Consider the following 21884-nt stretch of genomic DNA (forward strand, 5'->3'; position numbering starts at 1 on the left):
CAGCTTTTGGCTGCAAAGTCATGACTGCTTCCAGTGCTGCTGAGCAGACAAAAAAAAATAGTGATGATAGTCATTTCTTCAAAGTAAGAGCAGCTCCCGGGCTAATTACAGTGACAGGTCAGCTCCTGGGCGTGCGTAAAAATAACCATTTTCTTAATTACAACATCAGTGTCATTGGTCCGGATGATTTCGAGGGAAGGGTGTGTGCACGTGTGTGTGAGGGGAAAAGTGTTACTTTAAAAGAAATTCCTGGTGCAAGAATGTGGATTGTGTTTATTTTGTTACAAAGTGACTCATTCTGCTCCAAAGTCTGCACAGGAAAAATATTGCAATGTGCACGAGTGTGTGCGCACGTGCATTTGTGTGTGCAAGTGGATGTGGGTGTGTGTGTTTAGGGGGTGGGGGAGTCACTGGTGGCAGGAGGAAGAATAAAGAAAGCAGTGGTGGAGGAGGTATTTAGATCCTTTACTTAGGTAAAAGTACTTATACCACATTGTAAAAATACTCTTATGAGTAAAAGTCCTGCATTGAAAGTTTCACTCTAGTAAAAGTAAGTAAATATATTCAGAAAAAAGTACTTAAAGTATTACAAGTATAAACATACTTTTCAGTCCTTCCTTGTGGTAACGTTGTTTTGTGTTGTTTTTGATAAATAATCATCTATGAGTATTGTGGAAAGCACTCCATAAAAAAATGTATTATTATTTTATTATTATTATTATTATTATTATTATTAATAAAAAAAAAGGGGCCCAATAAAATCCCAAAAACTTATTAGGAGTAATAACAAAACACAAAGAACTAAAAACTCTTTTTAAAAAAAGCACCCTCAAAACTCAAAATTATGATAAAACAACCACAATTTTTTAAAACATTTTTATAAACTCTTGTGTTTTTCATGCAAAAATAAGAATAAAAAACTCAAAAAACTTAAAATATTATTTTTTAAAAAGAGAAAGAGACATGTTTATGAAATAGTTGGCCATAATTTTAATGCAAACCTCTGACCGATTAATCAGTTAATCGTTAAAGATAAACTGTTTATTTCAGAACAGAACATATTTTATTAACTCTTATGTTTTTTATGCAAAAATCCTAATATTTTAAAACTAAAGCATGCAAATAAATGTAGTGCAGTAAAAAGTACAATAATTCCCTCTGAAATACAGTGGAGTAAAAGTATAAAGCGTCACGAAGTACTTCACATTTGTACTCAAATACAGTACTTGAGTAAATGTACTTAGTTACGTTCCACCACTGGAAGAAAGTCAACACTGCAGATTTCCTTCAAAATGCATCAGAATAAATCTTTTCCGCGCGTGCAACAAGTTCAACCAAACCGACTCATTTTGCACGAAAACATCACAACAACAAAAAAAAAAACTTCTGCAGAAAACTTTCTTTTTGTTTCGACTTTGCAACGAGTTAAAAAAAATCCTCCGACTCACCGGTGCCACTTTGTACCTGCTGGATCCCCGCACTGGAAGACAAAGCGTGCTCGGGAGGCATTGCAGCGCAAACGCGTAGCAGCACACGACCAGAGAAGTCCGCATCCTTCACCGCCGTCGGGAGCCGCGGTGGTGCACGGGCAGGCTGGATTCGGCGCAGCTGTGAGCGGTGCGCAAAGCCGGGAGTCACACGGCTGTAGGATCCGGGGCTACTTCTCTTTAAATAGACTCTGATTTCTTTGTTCTCCTAAAGGTTTTTTTTCCTCCACATACACTTTTTTTTTTTTTTTTTACAGCCCAGGGCTGATAATACCACCCGCTACCATGTGACTCTTAACCCTTTCTCTGCCGCGCGCCCGTCAATTCAAAACAGATGATGCTGCTTTTTCACCCACCTGTGGATCCGTTTATGCAGAAACCAAATGTTGCGTTTTGGCTTGAGACCATCCATAAAATACGCACACTTACCCACATTAAAACACTACACAGCATGGTACTCTACCGTGCATATGGAGATATTACAGGATTATTACAAGAGTATTACAAGAACACAATCACCTACAGTGAAAACAGACCAACCAACCACAAAACACACCACAAGTCCAGTATTTTATGAGAAATAGTCATGTTAAGTCAAGCAGTGCGGATGTGTGAACTAAAGAAAATTAATGTTTGATAATAACTTTATTTATAATAATAATAATATTACCCTTTTTTATATAGCACCTTTTAAAACAGATTTTACAGTGCTTTGACAAACAAGGCAAAGCAGAAGCAAATAACAAAGAGAGAAACAATTACACAACAAAAATTACAATAAGAATACCAATAAGAGTAAATGCTGTTTGAAGAATATTAGCCGTAAACACAGAAATAATAGAACTAATAAATGAAATAAAAACAATCAGGACAGAATAAAAGAATAGATTAAAAGATTAGAAAAATTCTGTATAAAACAGAAGAATTAAAACAAACAAATTAAAATTAAAACAGAAAATGTTTAATGTACAAAAATTTAGTTTTAATGCAAGTTTCACAGGGATATATAGCCATAATTTTCCCACCTCTTTCAGAAAAAAAAGATCGTACAGCATAAATACATTCTCCAGATGTTATTTTTAATGTTTTATTTTTCTCTTAAAGGGATAGTTAACCCCCCAAAAAAGAAAATTTAGTTGTTAGGTGGGTTTCCATTAACCCCTTAAATTGCACAAATTGCAATTGCGAATATAAAATACGCCTAATGGAAACATCAGCTTTGTAAAAAATCCCATTTATAGCAAAAAGTTTTTTACGCCAGCATGGCATGGTATTTCAGGCGATTCGCAAAAGCCAAATTTCATTAAACTGCAATGAAAACATTTTTGTGGGCTTTTCTAGGTCACATGATGCTATCTTTATGTGCTTGTCAGTAGAAACTGGCTCCCTCATGATGCAGCAGGAGCTACAAGAGCTGTTATTGCATCACATAACTCTGAGAAAGTTGAGCCGATCATACGGAAGTTTTGAATCCATAATTCCTCTGTGAAATCGTGGACTATCAGCTCCCAGAAATCCCTCATATGTGGCCGCTCCCACGTATAAGGGGCTTGCCTTTCCATTATGGCTCCATAACACGCCTACGTGGTCTTGGATTGGAAATAATGACGGCTAGTGCCGTGGCTGCAGTAGAAATAAAGCTGATAATGTTTTGGAACATCCATCGCCATGGAAACTGGGATGTTATCGCCAGAGAAGTCACAGAACATCACTCAGTGGAAACACAGTCATCTCACAACGTTGTATTGACATTTCAAAATATTACTTAAGTTTTGTGCCAGTCTGTAATGGGACCCCACCTACTATCTACTCCGCCTCATGCCGATGGAAAGTCGGGTGAAGTTTTATTGTCAACAAAACACTGCTGGAGTTTAATGGGGAAAAGGTGTTGCGCTCATCTCCCAAACAATTGAAGCAAATGGTGACCAGGATTCAAACCTCAAAAAAAAACCCATAATAAAACCACAAAATGTCTCCATACTGCTCACCCAAAGTAATGCAAGTGTCCTGAAGCCCAAACATGCCAAGTTGTTTTGAAAAACGTCACTAGCGTCATGTTTTTAGCCTTGTTGTGAGGGAGCTGCGTTCACGTATGTGCACTCGTGTGACACCAACGAGAGTTCGTGGTATCTGGAGGCTTGCCCCACACACTAATATGTGTATTACACTTCACATGTGATCAAAACATCTAATTAATATGGAAATTAATGAAAAAAAGTTTCTTACAATTGACCAAACATTGACTTTTGCCCGCCATGTTTATGCTTTTATGAAGTCAATTCGGCAACTCATGTTTTAAAATAACGTTATTAATGTTAGTATACACGCCTGGCATGCTTTATAGTAAAACGTTTGCTTGCTACAGCTAGTAGATGCATATATATTCAAATGTAAAACTACTAAAATTAAGTGATAGCTATTAGGAACAAAATAACCAAATGTGTAATTTTTTACCAACAATTGTTGACACCGTGCTCATGCTTTCTGCCATTTCTGCTGCCTTGAAACGTCATGCAAATGTCACAACTCGGCAATTCGTATATCATCAAAATTTTCCAATTTTGCACTCATAAATATGACTTTGGAGGGCTGTTCGTAACTCGTAAATACAATATTTTCCAAGGAGCATGTGAAGTTAGCATTATTTATGTGCTGAAAAAGTACTTAGCTGTTTGTTTTTGCACAAATGTCGCAAAGTTACGAGTCTTTGAACTATAAAACAGTTGAAAAACGAATAATATTCCTTAATTACTGCTGTTATTACATGTTACTGTGTCCCTATCTTGTGTTACTCGACACACTAACAGTTTAAATAAGAGGGTGAGGACCAAACCCCACTGACATGTGACCAATCCAGTGCCAGCTCTGACTTTAAATTGGCCTCCGTACGTAATACATCTGCTTCCTGTAACATTAATTACAGTCTCCTGTCCAGAAATTACAAGTGTCACTTTCTTATGAAGCTTTTCCCTTTTCTCTTTCATTACGCTCAGAAGGTAACGGGCCTGATGTGGTGCAGAGCGCGCAGTTCCTTGTCAGGCAATCAGGTTTTATTAGAGCCCTTGTTTCAGTCCAAATAGCCCTCGGAAACCCGACAGCTATTAAAACACGAAAGCTCTGCTGAATTCTTTACTGCTATTAGTGGTCGTAATTATAGAAATGATCTCAAACTGACTCAGAGAGGGGTTTTTTTGGGGGGGGGTTTGGGCACAAAGGGACGGAGGAGGGTCAGAAAGCTCCAGTGGGTCCAACTGTGGACCATTTTATCCTACAGCTGCGAAAATAAATCAACAGAATCCCTCATGCTCTCTCTCTATTTATCACACACACTCCTTTCTTTCTCACACACTTCACACACACACACACACTGCGTCCTCTTTGAAGTCTTTTCACATAATTATTCCTCTTTTTTATCTATAGTTGAACATTTTGGGAAATATTTGCCTTGTTTCTGAGAGTAGATGAGAAGGTTTATTAATTAAAAGTTGATTAGCTTCTGTTCGGTGACCAGCATTGATGTAATCTAACTAAGTACATTTACTCAAGTACTGCACTGTAGTACAAAATTCAGGTACTTTACTTGTGTATTTACTTCTCATGTCACTTTATAACTTTACTACATTTCAGAGGGAAATGTACTTTTTTACTTCGCTTCATTTATCTGAACACTGTAATTACTTTTTTTTGATTGTCAAATTTTCTGGTAATTTTTATGATTTATATATATATATATATATATATATATATATATATATATATATATAATTTTGAGGTTTTGGGGTTTTTTTTCTTCCTTTTTTGTTTTCTTACAATTTTTACAACGTGGTATTAGTACTTTAACTTAATTATAGGATCTAAGTAGTTCTTCCACCACAACCAGCCAGCACCTCTGCAGCTCACTAATCATCGGGTTTAATTTTGTTGGTTTAATCCATAAAAAGACAATTTTACATGCATGAACATCATGTTTCCATTGCCCCCAGAATTTCTGTGAACCGTCTCGGTGTGTGTGGATTAAATACATGAAATATAATACGATCATTAGCGAGCTTTAGACGTGTTGTATTTCCCATCTTTAGGCAGAGGTAGGCTAACTGTTTCCATCTGCCTCCAGTCTTTATGCTAAGCTAAAGTAATACTCTGACACATCAAAGTCCAGGTGTAGTGGCGTACTGCTGCATACGGGAAAATATTATAAAACCTTCGGTGTCTCCGGTCTGATAAATGTCTGCGGTGTGATGTTGTGGAAGTCAATTAGCTCTAAAGATTACTGGTTTGGAAATTTTAAAAAAAATCTGGAAATGTGGAATAAAAAAGAAGAGAGATGTCTGTGCTCACCTCTGCTGCAGGATAAATCAGCTGCTGCAAGCATGAAACACCTAAATTAGCTGTCTACAGTTGAGGTGCACTGTGGGTAATGTAGGCACAAGGTTTTGACCAGGAAGAAGAATGTAGGGAAGGAAAAAAGTAGATATTTCTGTTTCTGTTGCATCAATTTTTAGCCTTCTTTTCAAATTTCGGGCGCAAGACTTTTACTAGCCTGTACTCGTCAATTACTGCTGCTTGGACAGTGATTTCGGCATCACACACTCATGCACAAAGACACCTTTCATGGTGGTTTGATACGCTGTCAGACGGCGTCAGTTTGAAATGCTGCCAATATTTATGTAGTGCTGCCTTCAAGTGCTCCTCTGAAATATCGTACTTATCAGTTATGAGCACATGTATGGCCAAAGTCAAATCGACCCTTTAAATTCCAATTTAAAACTTGAAATGCATTTAATTTTTCTTGACAAAGTGACATAGCATTTTGTTTGTGCATGCATGTGTGTGCTTAAAAAATTCTTCAAAATAGTTTTCCTTTTAATTTTTTTTTAAACTTTGAAATTGGTCAATTTGACCCGTGACATAACAGGGTTAAGGGCGCATAGACCTCCGCTGTCTACATCATTGCCTCCATTTAAAAGTAAATCATTTTGATCTCCTCTACCTTCGCCTCGATTGTTACGTGAAACCTTTGACATCGCCCTCTAATGCCATCTATTGGCTGAATCTGTGCCATCGTAAAAGACGCATTATTTTTAAACTCAAAACCAATTTTTCTAAAAATGAAACTTTCCTCGAGGAGTTTAACTCATCTCTTGCACTTGATTGTATTTTGTCTTTGGCCTGGGATAGTTGACAGTTTATTTGTCGACTGCACAGATGCTAAATTATATGCTCATTTGCTCCATTTGTTCAGATGCTTGAAAGCTGTGATATTTTGAGATTGTTATCTATGAATCTATCTATCTACGCTGATAATGTCATCGTACCTTTATGAAGGTTTGTTAGATCGAAAGGTTGTTTTTTCACTCAGTAAATATGTTAGCAGTGTAAACGGGACAGTGTGCAAGAGTTTCTGTCTTTGTCTTTAAACTCAAAAATTCAAAATTGTTTTATTTAATCTTTTGTATCGTCTTAAATAGGAATACAGTTAATTTGAAGTTGTCACTGATGTTTTTTTTATCATTTTTTGTTTTTGTCTCTACCCATTCAGATTTAATGTAACCAATGAGGTCATTCCTGCTGCAGGCGGTCATCAGAGTAACGTTTATAAGTCCAACAGATCTACTGTATTTCAATCACGCTCTATAAATCTTTACTGTGTTTGAGAGGAAAGTGTTTTTGATCTTCAGCAGGTCTGTCATTTGACTCTGAACTTTCCAAAAACTCTTTATCATCTTAAGTTAAGGAGACTTTAAACCGCTCTTGTATCTCTAAAAGTAACCTGCGCTGGCCATTGTCTTCACGTGATTTTTATAAACAAGCTATCTCGTGTTCCTCACAGATGGTCCCAATACATTTTCCTCCTCAGTACTTTTTACAAGAGGTGGCAGCGCTCCAGCTCATGACAGCAGCTCTCAATTAGAAAAGAAATACGCCTCGAAATCAGGATCCAAGTCTCTGCCAAGTCCAATAAAAAATGAAGGAATCTGCGTAAGTGACACTGGTGCGGGCAAACGCTGAAAACATAACATGCTGATTAATGTGGAAGGATGTATTTTAAAGCGCAAAGAAAAGATACCCTTTCAAAATAATGGTTAAACAGGCTCGGTATCCTGTGGCAAGAGGTTAATGGGGCTAATGAGTATAAGGATATCAGCGACTACAGGTGCAACCACCGTAAAAAATAAAAACTATGCAGCATGCTTAAACCCTTTGGAAACTGTACAAATTGTCTTGATTTCTTTGAAAAATACAATACAAGGTGATGAGCAATGAAAGAAATTACTCAAAATATTCAAGAAATCAGTACAAAGTACAAGAAAACTACCTGAAAATCAGTTAAAAAAAAAAAAAGATTGATCTGTTGGTCTGATGAGAGCTGATTAGATTGATGGATGAAAGGATCAGCTGCTGCAAACTTAATAAACTTGTGCAATCAAGGGTTAAATTTCACTCTCATTGCACCTGATGTTGTGCTGCTCCACCTGTGCCCAGAGTACACTCTGTGCTCCGAGAGTGTGGAGCTATCAATATATTCCAATAGGGCTCCAAATGAACGGTACAGCTCCAAAAATATAAAATCAATTTGTGGTGGCAGATATTTTTATCGAGGGTATGTTGGATACTCTGCTTATCATCTCAGGTTAATAAAAAAACATTTATTGGGGCCGTCAAAGACTGGGGGCCCTAAGCAAGTGCTTAATGGGAAAGGCCGGCTCTGTCTTCATGCACATTTGTATTACTTATAGCAGAATATAAATATCTACATAATAATGATCCCAATCTGACACCTGCACGTTAGTTCCAGGCCGACATCCAGCACTTTGTGTTACCATCGCTTTGTCCAGCTGAAATCAAGCCGAAGATGTTTTCAGATGAAAAGATTCAGTGTTTTACATCTGGTCCTGACGCAGCAGCTGCTCCTCGATTATGAATGGAATCTGTTAACACGCGCAGATTATCTTGATGGAGCTCGGTGTTTTCCTTTTGGTGAAAATGCCAAAACAATAAAAAAAAAAAAAAGGGGGGGCGCACAACAGAAGTGCACAGCGTGGCTTTCCAGTGAGTAATGCTGTGTCTGTGTGTGTGTGTGTGTGTGTGTGTGTGTGTGTGTGTGTGTGTGTGTGTGTGAGAGAGAGAGAGAGAGAGAGAGAGAGAGATATGGGGGTTGTTCATGCCACAGACTTGACTTGACTCGTTACATCTGCCCATGTACACGCCCTCACTCACACCCACAAATTCAAACTTTTATTTATGAGTTAAATTTAAAGATTTGGAACTTCTGATACTTGGTCTGTGAAAGTCAGAGAAGCAAACTTGTGTCTCAAACTTTATTATCCTGATAAATCTGCGTATACTTCCTACAGGTGATCGTACAAAATCCCCAACTGCATCCCCAACCGACAGACTGTTGGACTTTGCAGATTCGATGTTGCGGTGAGGAACTGTTTGGCAATTTGGCATTTTTTTGACACTTTTTTATAGTAGATAGTTAGATAACGAGATTTGGCCTCATTCACCAATATATTTATATTTTCTTAAATTCCTTCTTAAATTGTTCTTAAGTAAGTTTGTAAGAAAACTCTACGTCTACGTCAATCTCCTTAACCTGACGAATTGTTCGTGCCTGTGTTCTCAGATCGATGAATCTCTTCGTTCATCGAAAGCACATGCCAGTTGTCTAATAAACACCCACAAATGCCCTTAACAGGGCGTGAGACTGAAGGCGGAGCACCGAAATCAAAATGCAAAAAGAACTTTAGTAGCTCTGAGTTGGAGGTACTGCTGCGGGATGGGAACAGAAATCGAGCGGTGATATTTAGTCGCGTTAATTCTGGATATAAAATCACAGTCGCACACTTTGAATGCTGTATTTGGGGTAGGGCGCAGTACGGATGAGGTTAAAAAGAAGTGGTTTGATTTGAAACCTGACACCAAAAAAAGAAAAAAACACTTAAAAGACGTCTTGTGACTTGTAAAACAGTGACTTTGTCTCACAGTTTAACCGTGTGTGTTCCTGCTAATCACTGTTTACTCTCAGTGAAGCTCTGTGAGGTGAGAACAATCTCCCCGTTGGTTTCAGGTGATTGAAGGGAAACAGAGTGTGACGCTGATATGAAAAAGCTCAACGTGGCTTCGCAGTTTCCCTCGTGGTTACTGAAGCTGTTATCTTGCTTTTTTGCAAAATGTTTTGGCAGAATTAATGACGGCACAATAACTCCTCTGAAGGAGTCTCTGATACCTGCAGCTGTGCAGACGTCACATGCTGTGAAGGAACTTTAACCTCTGGATCCAAAATGATCCTTTTTGGAAATCTTTTTTTTTTTTTTATTGTTAAGAAATCCAATATGAAATTGCAAATATGAAATGGAAACAGACAAATTTCCCCCCAAAAAATCACATTTATTGTAAAAATGTTTTTATGCTCACATGAGGTGGTAGTTCAGGAGATTTTAAAAAGCCATATTTGGCAAAACTGCAGTGGGAACCACTGTTTTTAGTCTTTTCTAGGTCACATGATGCTGTGTCTATGTGCTTGTCAGTAGGAACTGGCTCCCTCATGATGCAGCAGGAGCTACAAGAGCTGTTATTGCATCACATAACTCTATTGAGCGGATCATCCGGAAGTTTTTAATCCAAAATTCATCGGTGAACTATCAGCTCCCAGAAATCCCTCATACGTGGCCGCTCCCGCGTATAAGGGGCTCGCCTTTCTATCACAGCTCCATAACACGCCTACGTGGCCTTGGATTGGTAATGACGTCTAATGCGGTGGCTGCAATAGAAATAAAGCTGCTAATGTTTTGAACATCCATCGCCATGGTTACTGGGATGTTATCATCAGAGGAGAAGTCGCAGAACATCACTCAGTGGAAACACAGTCATCTTGTTATCGTGTTGTTCTCTGGCGACGTGACTCTTGGTGGGCAGAATAATAATTTGAAGAAATTATTGCAGTGTTTGGATTTAAGTCTTGGCTTTTGACTTGGAATTTGAAATTTTTATTATTTATTATTTGAAAAAAAAATCTACTTTGTATGTAGTATATTGAAATAATTCATTTTTTATTGTTTTTTTTTTCATCTAAAAACATTGTGGCATCATGACAAAAACCTAGCATTTTAAGGGTAAAAATTCTGAAAATTAATGAGTATTTGATACTTACAGTTAAGACTGATGTTAGTTCAAAAAATAAACTAAATAAAAGTAGAAAATCATATTAATGTATACTTTTTTTTTTATACCCTGATTTTGAAAAGCACATTTTACAAGTGTGTGTAATTAAAGCGAACCCAAAGGGTTTTGTTTTTTTTTTCTGAAAAATTAAAAGTTTTCTGTAAAAAAAAAACAACAAAAAAACTATTTTTGGCAGTGGATGAATACATATTTCGTGAGGAAACATGTCCCACAGTGCAACAATGGGGCTCACTGATGCGTTTTCATTAGTTTTTAGACAACAATGGAGCTGTGTGTCACAGAGGAAGAGGATATATCAGAGACATTAGTTAGTAAATATTTTTATGGCATTTTTTGATTAAAATATGGAGTATCATTACACACTTCATTTCAGCACCCAGCGTCTGTTTGTAGCTGCAGGGTGGTCTCTGGTAGTTTAACACATTGTCCGGTCATAAAAAAAGGTCACAGGTTTGATCGCTGTCACGGCTCATCTGTCCATCAACCGCCATGTGTCCTCGAACTAAACACTGCGCCATTGTGTGAGAGCCCGGAGTATAAATCTCAGCCGTGGACAGAAGAAGTCGTCCTGCTTTTTACATCCAGCAGTAAAACTCTGACATGTGATATACAAGAGCTGAAACATTTTACATACTTGGCAACAGATTCATATCTGACACACGCACAGAGTCCGTCTCAGACGGGCCGCTCAGCGAGACTCTGCCCGTCGTCTCTAATGAAGCTGAGTCGTAGGCTTCCTGTCATTACGATACCTCCTGTTCAACGTGAGCAGAATTTAGCTTAAATCCGCCGCCTGAGAAATCCATTTTTCATACGACTGGTTATGGGTTCGTGTCAGCCGCACTTCTCAAAACAAAGAGCACATGTGTCCGTTTAATGCAAACCAGACGCGTGGATGGAAGCGCCCGGCCTCCAGCTGCCTGCCCCCTCCGTCCCTGTGGAGGGAGCTATGAAACACGGCCCTGGAGGGGGGCAGTGTGGGTTGTTAGTGAGTTTGCAGGCATTAACCCTCGTTCTCTCCTTCTGGCGTGACCCCGGGTGACCCCAGCAGGGCTCGCCACAATAAAAGGGCCAAAGGGGTGACGGCGGAAAGCAGGGGGTTTAAAACAGAGCCAGAGAAGTTCGCTGCGGCTGACGGATGTCATGCCTCGGCGTCATCTGCAGCTGAATCTTGAGCTTATGTCGTCAAACATCACTTTGCTGCAGTTTAACCCAATTTAAAACCTGAGCTAACTGGCCTGATGCCTTTCAAAAACACAGGAAGAGGTTTCGAGTTATGAGTTTGAAGAAAATTACCTGAAAATTTACCAAAATGAGCAAAGAATGATGGTCAAAATCAGTTAAAAAAACAAAAACAAACAATAAATATTATATATATATATATATATATATATATATATATATAAGAATAGTAAGAGGAAATATAGTTTAAATATAGTTTTTGGGAAATTGTAATTTGGGAAATATTCTCAGTCTCTTTCTCTCCATCTCTCTTTTAAAATTAATTTTGTTGTTTTTTTCCCATTATCTCTCTCTCTCTCTCTCTCTCTCTCTATATATATATATATATATATATATATATATATATATATATATATATATATATATATATAATAAAAGTTAAGAATAATCACAATAATAATTAATGCGAAATTTTCCATTGTTTAAACATTTTTATTAACTTGTAATAATTTCTCGATCTCTCTTCCTCTCTTTCTTAAAATTTTTTTTTTTCTTTCTTTTTTTCCCCATAATTTCTTTCACTTTGGACATCTCTTGCTAAGTTTCGCATTGCCTTTTTTAGTCATTTTTTAAAGAAATCAAACAATTTTCTCAAGTTCAAAATTAAAGTTAAATGTAAGTGAAAGGTTTCTGAATGCAGGACAACAAAACTGATGTCGTTCCAGGTTTCAGAGGGTTAAAAACACGTTTGATGTCGTGGGGGTTTGAGAGTTTTGATTGGCAGCGTGGTTGAAGTATTTCAAAGCGCTTTGAGGATGATAAGCTCGCTTTAACTGCAGCATTAAGAGGAAATACCTGCAGCTGGTCCAGAAATCTCACACAAATTTAATTAAAGGCCTCTTTTATAAAGGGATTTGCAGCGTTATAGTGGCCTCATTGTTCTTCAAGGTAATTCTATCTTCATTGGCATCATTACGTAATATTTTAATGTTTAACAGATTTTCTTCCACAAGTTTTGCTACAAGAAAAAGTGAAAACGATCACAGTGTAAGGTCTGCTCTCTAGCTTTCAGGCTTTCAATCATGTTACTTTTCACGGTTAATCGAGTTTACTCAGTTGCCATGGAGATAAATTTGCTGACATGCCACTTCATAGATTTGATCCTTGCAGCCAGTTTAGCACTTAAAGGTCCAGCGTGTAGGATTTAGGGGGATATTTTGGCAGAAATGGAATATAATGTAATAAGTATGTTTTCTTTAGTGTATTATCACCTGAAAATAAGAACTGTTGTGTTAACGTTACCTTAGAGTGAGCCATTTATATTCGGGTTGTCAAGCGATTAAAAAAATACATTTTATTAATTACATGCTCTGTGATTAACTCATCTAAACTAATCGCATAGATCAGTTTTTGCTGTGAAAGTTTGTTTATAGTCGTTCCATCCATATCTGCGAGAGCACATACAGTGGAGTGAAATAACGTACCTCTGGACCACTGTGCAAAATAAAACATTTCAACTCAGCACAAACCGAACAAAGTCGCTCACTTTGGCTTCTTTTAGAAAAACTGCCATTATACATTTTTATTTTTTCGCAGTTCAGTTGAATTTTGACAAACAATGAATAACTGAATAAGTTTTAGTATTGTTAATGCAAATGACTGAAGTTTGGGAACTGTGGAAAAACTTTCGGTCAGTGTGATTGACCCAGTTGCCCTCATTGTCTTTCTTTTGCTCTGCAGGTGGAGGTGAGACAGTTTCTGCAATCAGACCGTCACACACACCTCTGAGTCTCTGCGGTAAACAAAACTCCCACCGCACACATGAACCCATGTGAACTTCAGAGGCTGATCAGGAACTAAAGGCCTTTACTGAACTCTGCTGGTGATCAGGCACAACTGCAACAACACACACACACACACACACAGAATAAAATATGTCAGTCAGTTAATCTTAATCAATCAATCATTCATTTCATCATTAGCAACATTATTTGCCTATCAATAAGAATAACAATAAGAAATCCAGTGGATAAAATGATAGAGTAACATTAATATTGTATTTTGTTTTTTAATATATCGTCACCATCCAGTAAAATACATTATCTTTAAAATGTCACCAAGACAAAGAAAATGTACAGTCAGACAACTTCATACTGAACTGCGCAGAGTGGAGAAATACTTGTTTTTGTGTCTATCGTGCCCATCGCGCCCAGCGCACTGTCCAGCCTGACTCTGCATCCGTCCACATCTTAACATTGACTCTGAATGTAAACACACCGTGCGAAGAGCTCGTGCTTCATCCGGTGTGAACACACAGTTCAAAGGAAGCAACAAATCTCCTTGCCGGATTTGAAACTACTGTACTAAGAAACAAGATGCCAGTGACGTTTTTCAAAACAATTTGGCATGTCGGGGCTTCAGGACACTTTGATTACCTCAGATGAGCAGTATGGAGACATTTTGTGGTTTTACTGTGTATTTTTTTAACGTTTGAATCCTGGTCACCATTTGCTTAAATTATTTAGGAGATGAGTGTAACACCTTTTCCCTGTGAACCTCCTGCAGTGTTTTGTGGACTATAAATCTTCATGAAGGTGAGTACATGATGACTGAAATTTTTGGGTGAACTATCCCTTTGAATAAAAGTCAAAAGTCAGTCAAACTGTTGCTGTTGCTCCACTCTTTTCCTCAGCAGTCCTGGCCGGTGTGTTTGTGTTCTTCCCCCTGCTGATCAGCTCTCCGAGCTTCTCTCTCAGGTTTTTGTTGGAGCAGGTGAGGAGCACCGCAGAGGCCACGCAATAAAACGACAAGCCAAGGAAGAGCGAGTCCGCGCTCAGCCCTGAAGCAAAGATGGCGTGGAAGTAGTAGAGGGAGATGGTGAGCAGCGTGGTGAGGTACACCCAGACCAGCGCCACCGTCAGCTTGCAGACGAACAGGTACGACTTTGCGGCGTGAGAGCCGCTCTGCTTCTTCTGCATGGACCAGGTGTGCTTGCAGAGGTAGACGACCAGCCTCAGTGACGTCGGGAGCATGATCATCGAGGGCATCAGGGTGAGGTAGCAGATGAAGGTGATCACATAAACGTTGACGTCCACCCAGGCAGGAAAAAGAGGCTTCCTGATACATGTGTCTGTCATGTTTTGATCGAAAGTTTTGCTGCCGAAATGGAGGAAGAAAAAAGGTGCGAACATCACGCAGGAGGTCAGCAAGGTCATCACCAGGGTGACGTTCAGGATGGTCGAGATGTTCTCCCTGAGCGCTCGAAAGAGACCCGAGGAGAAGCTTAAAATCTTAATACAGTAGAGGACGCTCAGCCAGGCGACAGACCAGAAACTGACGGAGCTGCTGCTGAGCCACACGAACAGGACGACGCAGAAGAAGAAAGGTAAGTCCGGCCAGCAGAGCACCCCGACCCAGACGGACGCCACCAGGATGAAGGTGGATGTCTGCAGCAGGACGTTGCTCAGTGAGATGAAGCAGATGATGACGGCCACGGTGTCCACACCTCCGGAGCTCCGCTGCTGCACCAGCATGACCCCGAGATTGAAGAAGTTGGCGAGCACCCCCAGGACCAGCAGGAGGGCGGTGCCGCACAGCTTCAGATCTGCAGGTCCGAGCATGGTTGCAGAGGCCCAGCGGAGACGGATCCTGCTGCTGTCCTCTCAGGCCTCAGAGCACAATGACATGCTCAGGGTCCTCACACGCTAAATGACAGTACCCAGCATGCAAATCTGTTCGCCTCAAGTCACCGGTGAGTGTCACTGCATATGAAAACAGACATTAGACATCAATTAAATCAGCCACGTTGCTGCTTTGCTCATTTGTAGAATGTAACTTGACTTGAAACTGAGCAATTACTGAGTACTAAATGATCTGACAGACTTAGTGTTTTTTGTTTATGTCTGCATCTTTGTTTATTTGTACCTGTTGTCATGGTAATGTTGCTGTTGTATCATCCATACTGCAGTGTTTGGCTTTTATTCCTCCAGTCTGGGGTAATGTCATTTACCAGCATTTGCATTTCACTGAGTTTTGTTGACTTTTGTCTGAAAAGTTTGGTGACATAGTAATGCACTATTTACATGCAGGCCCTGGAGGCAGCATTCCCTAGCAACAAGAGTTTGCATTTTCTTCTTTTTTCAAACACGCTGAAAAAAAGGATTAAAAAGCAAAAAAACACAAGGCCAGAAAAATATACAAGAGAAAGACAGAAACAGATAACTATGGCAGATATATTCGGTTCTGAGGACAAAGAGAAGTCGTTATATTTGACACAAATTCATTATCTGGAGGAGCAGTTGGAGAGGTAAGAGTAGCTAACGTAGCTAATGGCAGCTAATGGTGGCTAACGGTAGCTAAAGACAGCTAAAGATAGCTAATGGTAGCTAACGTGGTAACGGTGACTAAAGATAGCTAACTGTTGCTAAAGATAGCTAACGTTAGCTAAAACCAGAGCTAAAGATAGCAAATGGTAGCTAAAGGCCGAGCTAAAGATCGCTAACGGTAGCTAAAGAGTAGCTAACGGCAGCTAATGGTAGTTAAAACCAGAGCTAAAGATAGCTAACGGTAGCTAACCTGGCTAAGGGAAACGAAAGATAGCTAACCGTAGCTAAAGACAGGGCTAAAGAAAGCTAACGGTAGCTAAAACCAGAGCTAAAGATAGCTAACCGTAGCTAAAGACAGGGCTAAAGGTAGCTTATGGTAGCTAAAGACAGAGCAAACTATAGCTAACGTAGCTAGCGGTAGCTAACGTTAACTTCAGAGTTTTTCTTCTGGAGGGAAATAAGTACTTAATATTTAACTGAAATAAAACAAAGATGTATAAATGTAGATATATGCACTAGTTGTATCTAATAAATGTGAATATATTACGATGTAACTGATTAAACCAGGCATTTAATATTAGTTAGCTATGTTAGCATTAGCACCATTTTTTCTGCAACAAACCATGTTCCTCTGATTGACAAACTGCTTTGTTAATTACGTTGTTAAAAGATTTAATGAGAATCGTATTTAGTTATTAAACAAATGAGCTAGTTAAAATAAAAAAGATAAAATAGTCTATGAGAAATAGAAGTGCAATGAAAAGATGCAAAAGCCCCAGAGAAGATTTCAGGACATTTCTAGAATTTTAAGATGTTTGTAGGATTTCAGGATGTTTCCAGGACATTTGTAGGATTCAAGGACTTTTCTTGGATGTTAGGACATTTCTCAGATCACTGCAAATTGAGAATCAAATAACTTCATACAAAAATTTGCAAAACACTGCGTAGTTTGTTCTTCAAAGTCTTTCCTTCTACCTCATTTAAGTTTTACTGATTTTGTGTTACAAACAATCTTCAGTCAGAATATCAGCATGATAACATTTCTGATACAGGAGCAGTATCATTTTATTGGAAACAATAAAAATCTCAGTATTTTCTAACATGTAATAATATATCTTCATCCTGCAGATGTCAGCTTAAACGCAAGGAGCTTGAGATAAAGAACAAGGATCTCGTCTCTCAGCACAGTGCGCTGCTGAAGAAAAAGAAAGACACCACAGAGTCCCTGAAACGCTCCGTGGCTGCCAAAGAAAAGAAGGTGGACGAGCTGCTTGAGCAGCAAGAGAGTCAGCAGCTGGCTGCCAAACAAGACCGAGACTCGCTGGAGCTGCAGCACAGTCGGCAGATGAAGGAGCTGCAGGACCAGATCGACAGACTCAAGTCTGAGAGCAGCATCCAGGGTGAGACAGACAAAATGTTTTTTTTGTCCCCCATCCAAGTCCGTGTCATTTATAGTTGAGTATCTGTCGATCCTGAATTCCCGATCTGATACTTGTATTTACCTCGATAATGCAACTGCACAGTGAACACTTCAAGTACTTTTAAGCTATAAAAAAAAACTTAAAATCAAATATAAAAAATAAAATATAAATAAAAATTAAATCAAAACATCAATCCAGCAAATATGCTTGACAGTTTTATAATAATAAAAATAATAATTATGGTAATAAGCTTTATTTACACAGTACCTTTCATAAGAGAAATGCAACACAAAGTGCTTTACAAAAAAAAACAAGCCAACATGGCAATTTAGGATAAAAGGGCATTTTAAACCCTTAAGTGCTTAATATCATAAATCATGATATTGCGCACTTAATTGTAAGGCGGAGGGGGGGTAAGGGAAGGATGGGAAGTGTTTTTTGGCAAAGTTCTGGACCTGCAAATACCTAAAAATGTGTGACCTGTACAGTGACCTAAACAGTATGCAGGCTGGCGGTTGTCAGGGCGTTTACTGCGTGGTAATGTGAAAGCCCCTTTGGCGTTCTCAGGTGAAATACCAAGTTTTTTGGGAGTCTCTTTTGTCTACACTCCTCTCTTCCCCTAAGCAGCAAAGTTTGTGGAGCAGCAGAAGAAGAGAGAGCTGCTGATGGAGCTGCTGTCCCACGTGGAGTCTCTGAGGACGCAGCTGGTCAGTCAGAGGGAGGACAATGAAGCTGCGATCGACGGCCTGATGAAAGAAACGGAGGCAAAGAGAGAAAGGTGAAGTCTGGGATGGAAGGGGATGGCGTAAAGGATTTTTAACATTGACAGCTCTCTCCTCCTCTTATGAGGTCTCGCTTCCACTTTTCAGGAAACTGAACATTCTCTGTGTTTATGACATAAATATACATCAGATATGTGTGTTTATGTATAAATACATGTTTTAGCAATTTATTTATATTTAATTGACAGACCCATTCATATAATACGAGACAGGTCGATCAGCTTCACCTTCCTTTTTACAAAACAAAACTGGCCGGTATTCCCTCAGATTTCCTTTTTGCTTTACACTTTTTATTGTGTTTTTATTGGATTAATGTTTACTGACTGGTTAGTTTGTAATTTATTTTTGCTGTATCTTTCTGTAAAATGTTAATTTAGTTTTTTTGTTTGTTTTTTCTTTATTTTCTTCTGACACTTTTTATTTTATTCTGAATTTTATGTAGTTTTTACTTAAACCTTTATCTAAACTAAACTCATTCTCATTCTGATCTTTTATGTTTGATTGTTGCTTCAAAGTGTTGGTCAGTAAATGTTTTCTCTGTCCTCCATCAACAGTATGATTGAAGGGGCACAAAACAAAGTGCAGAAAAATGTGAAGAAAAAGACGACAAAGATTCTTCGGAAGGAGCGAGCTCTTCACTTTGAGCGGCTGCAGCAGCTGCCGTTCCTGCTGAAAGAAAGCTGGATCCTGATGAAGGAGAAAGAGGTGCTGATGGACAAAGATAAAGATCTCTGCTCTGAGAGGGACCTCCTGAAGAAGGAGCTCAACGAGATGACCCGGGAGAGCTTCAGCTACAAGAAGGTAGGAGGACAAATATGGACGATCGCTGCTTTTACACTGCCAGTTCAAGGCGGGAGAATCACGCTGATATCCCACCACACCATTCTGTATTTAAGGTACGATCATGGAATAAGGGGACAGAGTGGTCTCACCTGTGAGCCTCTTTATGACTTTATGAGATTATGTCTAGTTTGTGTATTGTAGCTGGTAGTCGGCGTGCTCCGGGTTTGCCGAAACAGACGGTATAGGAAATGTGGTTAAAAAAAAGTGTCCGATAGTCCGCTCCAGTGCGCAGACATGTCCAACCACCCGCTCCAGTGCGCGGACATGTCCGACAGCCTGCTCCAGCGCAGACATGTGCGACACTTCGCTTCAGCGCAGACATGTCCAACAGCCTACTCCAGTGTGGACCTGTGCGACAGTCTGCTCCAGCGCGCGGACATGTCCAACAGCCTGCTCCAGCATGGACATGTCCAACAGCCCGCTCGAGATCGCGGACATGTCCGACAGCCCGCTCGAGATCGCGGACATGTCCAGATCAACAGACAGCCAACAGATCAAAGATCAAACAGAGCGACATGAATTCAGACCCGTGGGACACTGACACGAGGTCAGCAGTTGAACTTCCTTTATCTTGTCCCGTCTTGCCAAAATAACTCAAAATGTTCCTTCTTCAGGAGGTGAAGCGGCTGGAGGAGACGGTGCGGCAGCTGAGGGGCGAGTTAAAGGACCTGCGCTCCGCCTGTGAGAGCGCGCTGCCTGAGGAAGCAGCTCTCAGGTAAAAGTTTCCTCTTTTTTACCATCACAGGCTCAGATTCACATTTACTGTCATGCAAGGTGCATTTCAAGAATGTCGTAATCCTCAGTATCAAACCCCATTTTTCATGATAATTTTTGAGAGTAGAAAACAAAATCTGCACACTACAATATGCTCCCACAAATATTTAACCCTTTAACAGCTGCATGGACATCAGTTTTCTTGTGCTGCATTCAGGCGTCTTTTGTTAGTATTTAAAGCTCTTAAACCTGAGAAAATGGATTTAATTCCTTTCAAAAACACAGGAAGAATTAAAAAAAAATATCCTGAAAATAATTAAGATAAAGAGAAATTAAAGGGGAACATAAGAGCAGTGGGATAGATTACATGGGTTTCTGATATTTTGTTTTTATTCTGCAAATCTTTTCATCTGGGAATCACTTTGTACGTAAGCTTGAAAAGTGCTATTTAAACAAAGATTATTATTATTAAAAATGTGTTTTTAATGCTAATTATTGATCAAATTCACTACCTCCAGTCATAAATGTAAGCAGTACAAGCACATAAAACGTTTGTGAAGCTGATTCAGAGGACATTTAGACTTGAACTAGAGACTCTGTGATCTGCAGTCAAATGCTGTAACACCACACAATATAACCCCGACTGTTGCAGTGGTAACAGTGATATTGTCTGTCTCATGATTTTCAGACGGAGTCTGGCCCTGGTGACCGAGAAGAGCTGTCAAAAAACCGCCGCGGCAGGTCAGCTGAAGGCCGAAGTCCAGAGGGAGAGCGGCAGGAGGAGGCGTCTGGAGAGCGTCATACAGGAAGCAGACATCATTCTCAGCCACATCCTGACGGTAAAAACATCTCAGTCCAGTCCAGGAGCACCACAAGAGCTGCTTTTTTTTTCAGATTTTTTTTCATCTACAAGCATAGTGGCATCATGACAAAAACCTGGCATTTAAAGGGTTGCAACTGTGTGGTTAAATATAAATGAATATTTGATATTAATGATTAGTACTGTTGTTAAAAAATAAGCTCAATGAAAACAGAAAATCATATTTATTTATAGTATTTTTTCTAGCCTGATTCTGAAAAGCACAGTTTGTGTGTAGAGCAGTATGATTGTGAGTATTTGACACTGCACAAAAAGTAATAATGTATAAAAATCAATGTTTCTGCTAGTTGTTGACATATCCCATATCCAAAAACACAGTGTTATCGTGACAAAAACTATGAGTGTGTGTAATATTAAAGCGGGCCCTGAGGGTTAATAAGAATAATCGTGCTTTTTGGTTGAGACTGTCGCTGATAATTGAAGCTCCGATGCCGTCTGTCCTCTGCAGGACTCAGAGAAGACGTCTGACACTGAGTGGAAGATGCAGAGGCTGCTGGAGATCCTGGAGTGCACGGTCCGCCGGGGAACAGGGTCCGATGTCAAGGACTCTCCTGAGAAGAGCAGGGAAGGACGTGATCTGCAGACCACTGACCCCAAACCAGCCAGGTACATGAATCTTATGACTCTTAGTGAACTGAACTCTACTGATTTCCTGTTTAGAGAAACGCAGAAGGCAAGGCAAGTTTTTTCAGCACCGTTCAGACACAGGGCAACTTCAAGTGTTTTACAGGAGCACAGAAATCTATGAAACACAACACATTAAGAAAACATTACAATTGCATTCAAACACCTTCTACATTTTCTATTTTTTAGAGCCTCTCCGGCTCCTCAGCAGGCTGATCCAGAGGCCTCCACCTCCTCGTCTGCAGGCTGCTGAACCAAATCCAGCCAACAGTAAGAAAAATGAAAGTTTTTCATCCCAACACCCTATTTTAAAATAAAATCTTTAGTCACTTAATTCCCATTACACAGCATTTTCATTGCAAATCATTAAAAAAAAAAACACTCAGAAAAAAGACGCTTTATTGTACGCAGCCTTGAATGTTTCAGTCTGTAAAATGTCA

The 21884-nt window shown here is 39.4% G+C and overlaps 3 protein-coding genes across 3 annotated transcripts in view; 1 reads left to right on the top strand and 2 right to left on the bottom strand.

The window, feature by feature from the left end:
• The window catches only part of mmp11a (matrix metallopeptidase 11a), a 31061-nt gene extending 29390 nt beyond the window's left edge, over window positions 1-1671 (bottom strand). The window contains exon 1 of the mRNA XM_042488258.1: window positions 1449-1671. Within this exon, the coding sequence (XP_042344192.1) occupies window positions 1449-1553 (105 nt within the window). The 5' untranslated portion in view covers window positions 1554-1671. The remainder of the gene's footprint in view (window positions 1-1448) is intronic.
• A 12678-nt stretch (window positions 1672-14349) lies between these two features.
• On the bottom strand, window positions 14350-15478 carry LOC121944957 (taste receptor type 2 member 40-like). Its single transcript, XM_042488938.1, has one exon. It carries the CDS (start codon window positions 15473-15475, stop codon window positions 14513-14515), a length of 963 nt encoding a protein of 320 aa, XP_042344872.1. The 5' UTR covers window positions 15476-15478; the 3' UTR covers window positions 14350-14512.
• Window positions 15474-21782, top strand: LOC121944722 (STE20-like serine/threonine-protein kinase). The gene is given in 10 exon segments (XM_042488611.1): window positions 15474-15485; window positions 15548-15606; window positions 17309-17580; window positions 18229-18379; window positions 18938-19184; window positions 19841-19941; window positions 20629-20779; window positions 21269-21336; window positions 21338-21426; window positions 21634-21782. Coding segments are annotated over 10 exon segments (1278 nt in total). The 3' UTR covers window positions 21762-21782.
• The last annotated feature ends 102 nt before the right edge of the window (window positions 21783-21884 follow it).

This window comes from Plectropomus leopardus, chromosome 6 (genome assembly GCF_008729295.1).
Source record: "Plectropomus leopardus isolate mb chromosome 6, YSFRI_Pleo_2.0, whole genome shotgun sequence".
In the NCBI taxonomy this organism is placed as follows: domain Eukaryota; kingdom Metazoa; phylum Chordata; class Actinopteri; order Perciformes; family Serranidae; genus Plectropomus; species Plectropomus leopardus.

Bases quoted from the DNA above. Each gene is read 5' to 3' on its own strand.
- LOC121944957 (XM_042488938.1), bottom strand. From the start codon at position 15,475: ATGCTCGGACCTGCAGATCTGAAGCTGTGCGGCACCGCCCTCCTGCTG.